We start from the raw sequence: 13,535 nt of genomic DNA on the forward strand, positions 1-13,535 counted from the left end.
ATCATTGGCATTTCCTATCTTCTAAGTGCTGAACACCTTTCAATCCAGTGATACTCTGACTGTTGATTCCAGCTAGATGTCTACATCTGTATCATAAAAGGCAAAATGTTGTAGGGCAAAAAAAGGCAAAATGTGGTATCATTAAGTTTTGAGGATTTGCTTGGTTTTTTCCTTTATCCTTTTTAAATATATAAGACAATAATATCTATACAGACACACACATTCTGCCTCTCTCGCCCTTTTCATGTGTGATTCTGCAGACACATTCTGTTTATATGTGCAGTTTTGCTAGGAATGACATTCACCTAACTAGATGTGGACTTGGCTCATATAGCTACACCTGAGCAAGTTACCTTCAGTTCCCTTGGTAGTCAGCATAGAAGTAGGTGTCAGTGGCCACGTGAATCTTGTTGAGTGTATTTGCTAGATCTCAATTGACTATAGTGTGACTCCCAACACCTCATACATATAAAGGCATTTCTAGTTAATGAGATGAATCTCATGGGCAAGTGTCTATGCTTTAAATTTTTCACAAACAAGGATAATCAGTGTGATTAATGTAAACTGTGTGCTTACTTAGAATGTCCTCAGAACATCTGAAGGAGACTATAACTTGTCCAAGAGAAACTGTAGTGAATTTGATCAGGCAAAATAAGCATTTAAAATCTGACAAGGACAGCAGAGTTTACAGCAGAGTTAGACAGTGCCATGAAATTTTTCGTGACCAGAAATGGAAATGCAGTCAGAACTGTGCCAGAAAACATATAATCTATTAGCCTTTCACTGTCTTAGCTGTCACTAGTGCATTAGCTGTCACTAGTTAGTGGCATCATGGTGATGTTCAAATCCCTCTGTTATGTATTCGGATTCTTTGGCGATGTCTCTATTGACATGACAGTTTGTGCTCAAAAGCAGTTAGCTCCTTTACTCATGCATCAGGCAGCCACATGGCTCTTACAAGACGATGCATCTCATCCATCTTCTTACATCTCCTTTCCAGCCCTACAGCACCTGATGCTGGAATCTTTCCAAGGAGGATCTTGGTCAACTGGCTGTCACACCCAGATGTGGCCTATTCAGAAGACAGACAGAACTGGCCTTTAGGTGTTGTTAAAGATTTGAATGAGGTCAAACATCCCGCTATATTCCCAAGGACTTAGTATAGACCTATGTCCATGCTGTTTGGAGATCAGTCATGTATGAAATTGAGTAGAACTTAAAAAAAAAAGTAAAAGAAAAAATTGTGGGGCTCTTTTATGAATACAGGAAAATAATATATGGTCCGTGTCCTAAAGAGCTCTATTTTCCTGTATGAAACTAACAAAAGAGCACAGACTGAGAAGAATATAGCTCATTTTATTGGTGAGGGGAGCACAGTCAAATGTGAGAACGATGGATAATTCTGTCTGAGTGTCTTAAATAGGCTTCAGATAACTTGCTGCTTTTTGATGCATTTTGTGTTTCTAAGAGTGACAACGGGAATATCAGAAAAAAAGATTTAGGTGAACAGTGGGAATAAGACACAAAAACTTGCGAAGATTGAAGATGATGATGTTCTTAGGAGTTTGGAGTTTTAGCTCTCAGTTGTGCATAAAACTTTAAAAGTCTTTTTTTTTGAAGGTCATAAAAAGAAATACAAGTTGGGGAAGGAAGAGGTAGGGTGGGTGTGAAGAAGAGAGGATTATATAGCAGTGGGAAGCTAGTCCGGGTGGAAGTTTATATTATCTCCTTTTTCCTTCTGTTTTGCTCTCCCTCCTCTTTTGTCTGAATTTTTCCTGCTGTTTTATTTTGTGCACAATACCAACAGCAGGTTATTATTAACTGGTGTAAGCAGATAGCGATTTGTGCTGAGCTGAACTCAGAACTGGTGTCCTGACAGTGCACAGGCACGTGCTAACAGAGGACAAATCGAGGTTGCTCTTCATTCTTTTTTTTTTGAGTGATCTGACCTAAATTTGCACAGCTGTGTTCACATTTAATCCTGCCTAATAGCTCAAAGGCTTTATATCTCATAAGAGCAGCCTACTGGCACCTGACATTTATTCTGGCCCTTGTTCAGTTCTGCCCTACAAATCCTCTGGCACAACCTGGTATTTTTGTTTTTTTCCCTAGTAGATTTATTCCTCCATCTAAATACCCTTGAAACGACCAGTCTATGAAGAGTATAATCTAGACCATTGGTTTTCAGCCTTCTTGGATTTGCTGAGCTGTACGAATTCTCCAATGTGGATTGGTCTCACAAACAGAATGTGAGAGGAATTGAAGTAAGTTGTTGACTTGTTTTCCTAAGTGACTTTCTTTGGATCCCTTTAGGTACACTCTGTTTTCACCCATGACTATCTGGACCATATATTTGAAGCTATTGAGCTAGAGTGAAGGCTCTCAACTGTGAGGTGCAAGTGCTTTTACTCATAACACTAGTTTTGTTGCTGGAGGTGGAATAGGTATCTACCCCTATCAAACTAGGTACCACTGGTACTTTGTGAATTCCAGTTGTGCTGGCAAAAGACAAAGCACAGTGGAGTTTGTCAGTATGAAAAATATTACATAAAATAAACTAGCTCCTTTCTTATTTGCTCCACTCTGAATACTCTTTGGGTTATGAGTAATTTTTTAAAGGATCATTTATTATTTGTCTTCTGTGTCTCTAACTCATAACATTTTGGCGGCAGCAATCAACGAACCTTGGGAAAAGTGATTCATGGTGTTGCACTCTATGAACATATGTCTAATGCATCTGACAAAACTGTGGATATTGATTTTCCCAAGAATATTAAACAGCAAACTTTTTTTTTTTTTTTAATATTGGAAGATTATTCTCAGGGCTTGTATCCAAACTGAGTTAGCTCTTTAGAGTATAAAAACCAAACTAGTCTTTAACATTTTGAACTAGGCTGAATGCTTATGCAGTGGAAAAAAACCCATGTTTAATAGATATGATTGAATAAGACTATATGCCTTGCATTTGTTTTTATTTGTATCACAAGTCTTTATTTTGGCTTACATATTGAAAGCATACAATTGAAAGGATTACAACAGACTGGAAACCTAAAAACCTTAGCAAAATAGCTGCAAGGGATTATTGCTATCTGTCTTGTGCTGTGATACTATCACATTCTCTCAACTCTACTGGGTAATGTTAGGTGATTGTAAAGATTGGAGATCTTGCAAAGTAATCCCTGATACTTCTGTGACTAAACAGAGCATTAGAAGGTTTCTCATGGCTAAGAATAACATGATTTCTGAAGAAGACTTGAGATTTAAGTCTTAAATGGTAATACATATTAAAAAAACCAGACAAATCACAAACAAGCAGTGACCTAAAAGTTGTGGATTTTGTAAGTGCATTTAGGAAACAAACTAACAAGCCCTTCTGGCTGAGTTCTAAATTGTGCATGTGCATCATCTATGCAAATTTTATTGCATATATTCTTTGCTTTCAACTTCATTACATACTGTTTAGTGAGGCCAAATATTGAGTGAGGTGATATCTGTTTTCCACCAAGTGTAGATATTTTGATTTATCAATCTGTTGAAGTTCTCGTACTTGAATGTGAGAAACGATACTACGCAGAGCTTTTTTGTTACTGTTAGAGCTGTGGCAAAGGGCGAGTCTTGAGGGGTCACATACTTCATTGGCTTTCCATGACTCAAATGCTCTAGCTTGTTGACTGTACTATAATGAGATGAAAGGTCTAATTCCACAAGTCAAAGGGACATAAACCCATGCTTGAATCACTTTGCTGAAGTAAAACCATAATCTTTGGTGGTTTCCCCAGGGTTGACACACATGTCTCGGGAAAAAGGAAGTTTTATAATAATTCAGTAAAAAGTTTACATTCCAGTAATTCCTTAGCCTCAGCAGTGCTGCGGAAACAAACAAAACTGTTTTAGGAAAAGAATAGGTGTTCTGAATAAAATTCAATGCCACCTCTACCCTAGAATAGTCCAAAAATATATTACTTATGGGAGATCCAGGTTCTAGGAACTCTTATGTCAGTGATTTCTACTGCGAAAAGGTAAAATATAAATATTGTAACTATTTATTTAATAGCTTTGCTAAACAAGCCTTGTCATTTCTTTGTATCTTTAGTACTGTATTTAGACTGGCTCCTTTTAAAAGTGTAAAGGAGATGTCTTGCCATCACCCAAAATCTTAGAAAAGAATTACTGGCTTGATTTATTTTAACAAAATGAGGTGTTAACTTTTGAAATCATTGTTTTGTTGAAGACCTCACCTCTTCCTTCTTACTGATGTGCTGGCAGAAAAAAATGACAGGTTCTGTAAACCGGAGAACGGTTAATGACAATGTTGCAGTGAAAGGACTTACTGACATTTGTGACTGCTTTGGCTCAAGCAATTGATGTATGCTCAGAAAAGGCTATTGAGGTGCAATCACTGCCGTAAGAACTGGGATCCAGTTCAGCTGCATGAAGGTGAACATTGGAGTAATTTAATTAATAAAGAAAAACAACAACAAAAAAAAGAGACTTGGTCTAATGAGTGTGCTTCTTCTCCTAATGCTTTAGTCTCAGACCATATTTGTGTGTCTTTATTGTCCTCCTTCTACTGTGTTCCTCTGTTCCTTACTTAGAATTTTACAGTAGGTAAAGGTATTTGTGGAGAGGTGAATAAGGTTATCTCACTGTGACTTTATTCTACACGCTTAACCGAGGAATTCTTAATAAATAAATAAATAAACCAATAAAAATGTCCAGCTAGCAACAAACACCAGCTTCTGAAGAAATTCACAATAAAAGATGCTTTAGAAGCGGTAAGGAGAGTGGTGCTACCCTGGAGATAGTATGTGCCGTCTTTCCTGAGAGGCAGCTTTATTCTCCTAAATGAATGTTTCTTGGTTTATGAGTCATTGCCCTTTATCACATGGTGGTTTGTTCTTTTGTCCTTGGTGTTTTTTTCTTTTTTTTTTTCCTGGCTTCTGTGATGGAGATGGACAAGAATGGTGAAAGCACTAAATAAATGTCTGGTTTATTTTTCACCCAGATGTAATTACACAAATGCTAGACAGTTCATGGACTGTCAGAGTATGCAGTGTCCTGTTCTTATTTCCACCCTGCTCTGTCCCCATCTCACCTTCCTCAGCTCCCTTTGGCTGGGTTGATGCCGATTGCTATCTCAGCAGGCAATTGTCAGACTTGTTTTTAGCTTCATGATGTTTAACATGTGTGTGTGGGGTACGTAACCAACTAATCACCTGCTGTCAGAGGGCTCATCAGTTGACTGTATCTCTAAAATGCCATTAGCACAAATACTGTGAGTCAAAAATATTGCAGAGAGCAATGGAGGATAAAGATGCAGTTTGGCCAGTATCAGATGTTGAACAATCTCCAATCCAGAAGGTATCTCCACTGACAACAACGGAGACGTGGAGAGTAAAATCAAGCCTTCCTTTAAAAATGCAAGTGAGACAGTCTCCAATCTTTAAGCATATAGATTTTCATAGGGCTTTATTTGCATAAAGCATTCTGAATTTCAGTTAGTGTCTCCTTGCTACAAGTAAAATGACAATTGAAATTGACTGTCTCTTGCTAGGACACCAACTCTAGTTGGAAGGACAAACTGTCAAAGTGGTGACCTGACTCATAAAGTCGGTGCCTGTAGGACAGCACAGCACAACCAGTGATGATGGCAGCACCTTACAAAGCAATCCAGTGCTTTGCAAGTGATGAGAATGATGATGGGCGCTGCTTTTACAGAAACATATGACCAAAACACATTCCAAGTTGCTTTAGTAGCTTCCCATGGATATTTACTAGTGTCGTCTTCAGTCCTCTTCTGGAAAATGCAAAAGATTTGACTTACAAACAGACATTTTAGAAAAAACAATGTACTAAAGCCTTCCAAGAATCACCTTTATATTTTTCTTTAAACTGCTTATTAGATAAATTGATGATACTTCAGTACTGGCAACATTCCCTATTGTGTTTACAGTGCTGATGTATGATGCATCCTTCACTTCAGTATTATTTTTACTGACTACTCCTCTACTTATAACCCAAGGTCGTCCCACATAGTAATCAGTGAGTAAGGGGTGGTCAGAGGTCCTTCACAAACCCTGGATTTTGAAGGGCTGTGATCAGGTTCCTTTAAGGAGGCATCTGGTACAGCAGTGAAAACTCAGTGCATCATTTTAAGCAGTTGTATTTTCTTGATCCAGGGGGGCCTGCAGCTGTTTTGTCAAATTTCATAGCTTCTTTCATAGAAGCATGTCTCTGAGCAATTTTTCTTTGAACCTTGCTAAGTGCCATGATGATGAAGTGCACCAGAGGCCCCTCTGAGTACTTGTCAGGTGTTCTCTGAAGTACCAGGCTCTGCTGCTGGGGGCTCAGTCCCTATAGCCACCTGGCGTAGATTTATGTGCTCTGATCCTCTGGTGTGCCGGTGGGGTGGATGGAAGTCCAACCTGGTGTAGTAGCTATTTACTCTTTCATTCTGGTGATCAGTCAGGGAAATAAAGTTACAGAAATGTGGTTTTTTTTTTCAGCACAATTCTGCTATATTTGTTTTGAAAAAGTACAAAGCATGCAAAATAAAATGTAAATACAGTGAAGGCGTGTGTGTATTTTCACGTATTTAATTCTTCATTCACCCTAGCTAACCTTAGATTCACGTCATTCTTTCTGTCTTTGACAATACTGGTGCTGGTCTGAACTGGCTGGCATCCATTCACACCTCTCCTCTGTAAACTGGTGTCTTCAAAAGCACAGAGTTTCCTTTGATCCTGAGCTTTTGGTCTAGGGAAATATGCCTCAGCACAAATTGCAGATTTATCCGGAGGCAATTCTTCCAATTAGCACTCTTCTCAAGGCTAAATACCTTGTCAGAGTATCACTTTGTGGTATTGTGTCGTTTTCTTTTGGCTTCCCAGACACAGTCTGCTTTGCTTTGATGCTGTACACTCAGATGAGACTATCACACACATAACCAGGTGGATATGCGATATACATGCCTTATAAACAGTATACAACTCCTTAGGCTGTGCAGAAAGGCAAAAGGACAAAGGATTAGTCTCATTCCTGTTGAAATAGGGGGGAAGGAAAAAAAAATAGTATTTTGTCAAGTAATGGCATTTGAGTTTACCTTCACCGCTCCTAAATCATGGCCTGACATGAGCTAATGTAGAGTTCCTTACCTTGGAGGTATATCAGATGGGTAGCTTAACAATTGTCCTTCTTTTCTTTTTCACATTTATAGACATATATTACATATATTGTGTACATCTTATGTCCCATTCTTGTCATTCCAGAGTCAACATCTGCAATGTTTGTTTTTGAGGAGGGTGAATGAAAAATCAACAACCTTTTAACTCTGGAATGAGCTCTTTTTGAAAAATGGTATTGCTTGAGAGGATAGCCAGAAAGAAAATATATTTTAAAATAATCAGTGTAATAAGCCAGTCAGTTGGAAAATTACCAATCAAGAGTGAGCATTGGGACTTAGCAGAAAGCTACAGCCTAATGCTTATCTGAGGACTTCATCCATCAAACTCCTCTTCATTCCTGCTTCATTGGAGGAACTGGTCAAATCTTTGAGTGCCATGGAAATTACTGGTTAGCACATATGGAGAAATTCTCCACTTCACAGTCTGAGCTGGATGTCCCCTTTGCAGGATGAGCTGGATGCAGCTGAAGCCCTGTATGTCTCAGATAGGGGAATTATTAATAGCCCTGACATAAGTCTTCCTCAGAGATTGTACTTGGCTGCTGTGAAACAGCTACCAAAATGATGGTTATGAACGTGTTAATTAAACAAAACTGATCTCTATCTTCTCAGTGATGCTATAGACAATTTCCAGAGAGCTTGCAGATTGCCAGAAGTAGACTTGCAGGGAGAAAAGGAGGAAATGGTAAATAGCAAATTCAAAATCTGTCCAAAAGCTGTAAAAGCCCGTGGCTTGCCTCTGCTGCAATTAATGTTAAGGGTTTACGCTGGTGTATTAAATAGTGCTGATTTGGAAACTTACTTTCGCAAAGCTTCCTTTAGTAAGGTATGACCTCCTGAGTTCCCTTCCAACTTGAATTATTCTGTGATTCAATGAACGTATGAGATATTATCTGTAAATGGCTGTAATGCTTCAAAATCTTGATCTGGCTGTTGTGGCCTATTAGGTGCTTTGATTGCCAGCATTTTCCTTAGAAGAATCTCTTCCATTCATTAATCTTTAAATTATTCATATTCCCTCAGAAGCTTCCCTTCTGAGACTTTAGTTAAGTCATAGGAGGGGTCAAAAGCAAGAGAATTCTGAGTTCTGCTCTCATCTGTCTAGGGTTTTTGTCTTTTTGGCCTGTGCTTTTACAGAAATGAGCTGTGCTGACCCTGGATATCTGCCATTTGGTAAAACGGGAAGAAAAAAAAATCATTTCCCATACAAGAGTAGCAAGAGGGTTAATTAAAATTTGCTTTGAGATTCTTGCACATAATATGTTATTTACTTTCTGCTTCTTATACTTTCCGTAATATTATCATTCTGTCCTCAGGCTTAATTAGACTTTTTACCTCACTTAATTACTGCTTTGATCTGACTTTTAGTGAGTCTTCCTGAAGACTCCTTTCCTTTCTGGAAAGATTCCAACTGATTTCAGTTGATTTCAAGTTTTGCATGGACCCCAAGATGCTGAATAAAATGTAGTAATCCATTCATGGATTTGTTAAGCAAAATACTTCCAATGTTTATAATGCCTGTATATATGTGTTGTTTAGGTGATGACCTGAAAAAATCATGTCTGAGGTCCAGGGAACGGTCGAGTTTTCTGTGGAGCTACACAAATTCCATAATGTGGACCTCTTCCAGAGAGGGTGAGTTGATGTTTCCATTAATTTGCAGCTGATTACAGAGGAGTAGTTTACAGAAAAGAGTTAAACTCCAAAACAGTTTCTTTCCTGCCAAATGTAGTTATATTTCATGCAATCTCCGGGACAGGGAAGGATGTCATTGGGCTTTCATTGCTGTCAAGGAAGATCAATGTACATTACTTTCACTATAAAGTCAGACTGACTGACTTGTTTTTGTAATGTAATGTTGTAATGCTCCAAAATATTTTAATCATCTGTTCAGATATAAGCACAATAGCTGCTTTAAATGCTTCTGGACTGGTGTTGAGCCTCTGTGTTAAATTGTAGCTGCGTTGAACTATAATGAAAACATTCATTTTAGGGTCATAAATCTAATAGACTATATTCTTTTAATGAAATTTAGCTGAATCCCACCATTTCAGAAGGGAACATGAATGCTCATGTTTGCCTAAAGCTCCAGTTCTGGTGGGCACATAGTTTTTTCACATCCCTGTAGGTTAGAAGAACATGTACAGCTTCTGGTTTACCGAAACTTTTGCCCCTATTCTTTTGTACCTCTCTTCCTAATAGTTTTTATAACAACCTGGTGGCTGTGGAGAGGCCTAACCAAGTGTGAGTTGTTACTCTGTTTGCATATTGGACCCCACAGGTGTTTTTCAGTGAGGAAAAGATAAGATACTGAAACACTTTTTGAGGAGACCAGAAGACCCAGGTGGGTCAAAAGAATGTACTTCATGGACAATAGTGGGTCTAGTGGAATATTATTTTATTTTATTTATGAGGACTGATGTGTACAGCACACTAGATATTCTCTTTCAAGCCTTAGCTTGGCACAGGGGTGGTTCACAGCTGATTTGTCCATCTCGAGCACCATTTCGAGCAAGAAAACTATGGAATTGTTTCAGGTATTGGGATGGATTAGGTAGAGCTGTTTCCATCTACATACAGGCTTTTTGTTATTTGTTTTTTGCTGTGATGAACTACATGGAAAAGATGCTGTGAACTTGAATGAAGGAAACATGGCTCTATTTTGTTTTAACAGCTGACATCTGTCATTCTGTTCATGTCTCCAAGCAAATATCCACCAACTTTATGTTAGAAAGCATTCTGACTATACCAAGTACTTGTGTTAAATAGAAAAACAAATAAATCCTCTGTGCTTGAGGTGTTTGGTTTATCTGAGTTATAAAAGAAGTCTCCTGTGTATTCCAGTCCTTATGACCTTAGAAGACAGTTCTAGCTATAGATTTTTTTTCTTGGCTTCTGGTGATGACTGTAATGTCTTTGATCTTCCTCACTATTGAAAATCCACACCCATCTGTGGGTTCAGTGATTTTTTTGGATTTAGAGAGTAGGATGATCAGAGGTTAGCCAGGAATCTTCCCACTTCTCATGTTACTGTGTGACGAGCTGCCTGGTTCTGTCATATTGGTCTGCTTTTGCATTCAATAATTTCTGTAAAATGCTTCCTTTGGCTTTGACAGTCAGATCAAATCTCTGGTGTGGGGGTAAACCAGCACTAACATAGATAATATATTCTGCTGTCACACTAATGAGTTCCTAATTATGCTTGCTTTTTTCCCCCACTGGTGCTTACCTTGCTTTACTGATTAATATTCCAAACACATGGTACTATAGGTTATACTGCATTAATTTGTTTACAGTAATTTTTCTTTCTATGTATCCTGCATAGTATTACATTTGCTTCCTTCCATAGTTTTAACCTTTGCATTTCCAACAAAATCCTTTATTGTGTCTCGTATTTGCTGATCAGTATCCTCTGGCTGGCTTTATCTACTCAACACCCCTATCACTGTAGCATGAAAGTGTGCAGAAAAGGACTAGATGAGCTTGCCAAATTTCATTTTAACTTTGGCACATTTTTTATTTTTTCTCCTACTGCCATTTTGGATATTCACCATCTGGGATATCTTGGATTGACATATGGTCTCCCCAGATGAGAGGGTGGTAGAACTAATAACGATGGGAATTTTCTATTTAACTAGTGTTTTTCTTCTTTGAGTGCCTTGTAAATTGAGTCAATATCATTTTGTCCTGATAAAGGCCAGAAAGGTGATTTAGGAAAGGTTGTCCATCAGGATAGCAGTGGAGCTGAAATGAATCTTAATTTCTGTGGGAGCCCAACAAGCTGTTTTCTTTAATAACAAAAGCAAGAAAAAAAATGAAGAGTATTAATAATAATTTATGTTGCCTACTTTTCCTCTTAATACTTTGGTACCAAAAAACCCCCAAACAAACGTAATAAAAAACCTGATGATGTGATCTCCACAAATACATAACACTCCTGCTACTGTATGCCTAATTGACATAAGGTTGAAATTCCTGGGTTGGAACTGTATAACTGTGCAGAAATAAGGACAGTATTTTCCAAAAACACTTAGTCTTGGCTAACTGTTCTTCTAAAGACAGTACCTTTAGGGAGAGTGTGGCTGGGCCAAGTAAGCCCTTTGGAGAAGAGCACTCCATGCAAATAAAGGAATGAATAAATCAACGAGGTTTAGCAAGAGAATCCTGGGAGAATCAGCCCTTCTGGAGCCGTTAGGTGATGGTTAATTATCAAACTTGATTAAGGACAGGATCTGCTGGCTGTAAGCCACAGAGTCAAAGTGCTTTAAAATGTTAAGCCTTCAGTAATGGTCCTGTTCTATTTTTTGATTGCACTGGAAGCTATTTTGAATTCTGTATGCACACACAGCCACTTGCCACCTGTCCCTCCCCACAAGAAACAGAAACTCCTTAATCTGCCTGAATTACACCTGTGATATTTGAATCATGTTTCTTAACCTGCATGAATGGTTAATATTGAAAAGAGACTCCGATATAAAATTAATCAGTTTTTTTCTGGTAAATATTTGTTATGGTTATATGTTTCTGGCATATATAATAGGAACAGTCATCAGTAAATATTGTGTTGAAGGTAATTTACTTTGGTCAGTTAGTGTTAAATTTATCTTCTTCTGAAGCACAAACATAACAGTGTCAGTACTTATAGACATCAAAGGTTAAATGTTTTAAGTGCTGCTATAGGGGAAGAAAGAACCTTTTCTTTGGTCAAACCAAAGGATTTGCAATGTTGTTTGACGCCAGAGTTTTAAAGGTTGACTAATAAGTAATGCAATTTCTGGAAAAAAAAACATTTTTAACTTTTCTGTCCTTAATTCTCTCCATCGTGTGCTGCTTAATAACTGGTGACAGATATTTTCTCTAGTGAAATTAGCTAACTGATTCTGATTTTCCTTAATAGAGTAGGAAATAAAATTATCCGTGACTACCAGAGATCAATTAATTGATTTGTCTGGTTCTGTCAGAAGCAATCCTTCTGCACCTCTTTTTCTTAAAGCTTTTCAAAATCTATTTGACAGAGGAAAAAAAAAACCCACAACTATTGCGTTCACAGGGTAAATAACTTTTGGAGTCTGTGAGGGAATAGAGGGCAAAAAGAAGGTGAAATACTGACTTAATAATGCTGGGATTCTGGCAATGATGTATTATAAAACAAGGATCAAGGTAAGTCATTAGTTACCAATCACAGGACTGAATCAACTGCTTATCATTCTTTTCAATCCTCAAATTCCAGGTTGCAATTTGTAAGTGTCTAACAGTTACGCTGGTGGTTTGTGTGTGTAAAGGGTGGTGGTGATTAAAAGTGAGTGGAAAAATGAAGTCCAGCTTCTTCTAAAATGAATGCAACATTGCCCTGGGGAAAAGATCAGTGGTCTCAGAATTTACAAAACCCTACAAGTATCAGACCAAGTATCAGTAGCATTCAGAGCTGCTGAAAACGTGATATTCTGCCTTAACAGACAAAGCCTTTATGTGGCAAAACATCCCTGTTGCCTACCAGATGGACAACAGTGTTTCAGTGTACTTAGTCATTAAATCATCCCCTTCAGAGGCACGATGCAGCAGCTCCTTTCCTCAGCAAACTGAGGTTCGGCAATCAACGAATGACTTTCTTGTCAGGATGGATACCTGGAAAATACACATTATATTCAGAGGTTCAGACCTTATTTCCCGGAGCCTTTGAAGTACAGTGTCAGGATATGCAAAAAAAAAAAATCATTTAAAAGTCTAGGACAGAGACAAATCTTGTCACTTTGTTCATAACAGTATGCATTTCTTCAAACTTCTCACCTGTAATGAAATGCAAATCACTTTTGGACTGTAAATCTATGTCATTTTGAAAATACTTACCTAGTTCATTTATGATGCAAAGATTCTCTTTAATATAAATGAAGTAAAAAAGAAAAAAGAAAAGGGCTAACAGGCATGCTGAAGTGATGGATTTCTGGAATAATGACTACTGTCCTTTGGAACAGATGTATTGACAGAACCGACTTTTTTCTTGGCACGAAGACATGTTATTTCTGTGACTCTTGAACAGACTTTCACTTTAAGGCAGCATCAGATACCTTCCAAAAAAAAAAAAAAAAGAAAAAAGCTCAGGAGTAAGAAGGCAATGACTGTCTACATGGTCATGCAGTGATAGCTGAGAACCTGCTGCACTGAACTGACAGGACTGAAACTAGTGTAGCACAAACCTGTACTCATGAAAGTAGCTGAGGTGTTGGTGTTCAGTAAGCTAAACGTCAATGTCCCAAAGTGTAGCAAATGTTCAACTTCAGGAGAATCAGGTATTGAATCAGAATAGAATCATAGAATAGTTTGGGTTGGAAGGGACCTCTAAAGGTCATCTAGT

At 38.0% G+C, this 13,535-nt stretch overlaps 1 protein-coding gene across 1 annotated transcript in view; it reads left to right on the forward strand.

Moving 5' to 3' along the window:
- The first annotated feature begins 8,741 nt into the window (after positions 1-8,741).
- FAM135B (family with sequence similarity 135 member B) overlaps positions 8,742-13,535 on the forward strand; it is a 157,391-nt gene continuing 152,597 nt past the window's right edge. The window contains exon 1 of the mRNA XM_009285085.1: positions 8,742-8,818. Coding sequence (XP_009283360.1) covers positions 8,742-8,818 — 77 coding nt within the window. The remainder of the gene's footprint in view (positions 8,819-13,535) is intronic.

Source organism: Aptenodytes forsteri, unplaced genomic scaffold, assembly GCF_000699145.1.
Source record: "Aptenodytes forsteri isolate BGI_AS27 unplaced genomic scaffold, ASM69914v1 Scaffold182, whole genome shotgun sequence".
NCBI lineage: Eukaryota > Metazoa > Chordata > Aves > Sphenisciformes > Spheniscidae > Aptenodytes > Aptenodytes forsteri.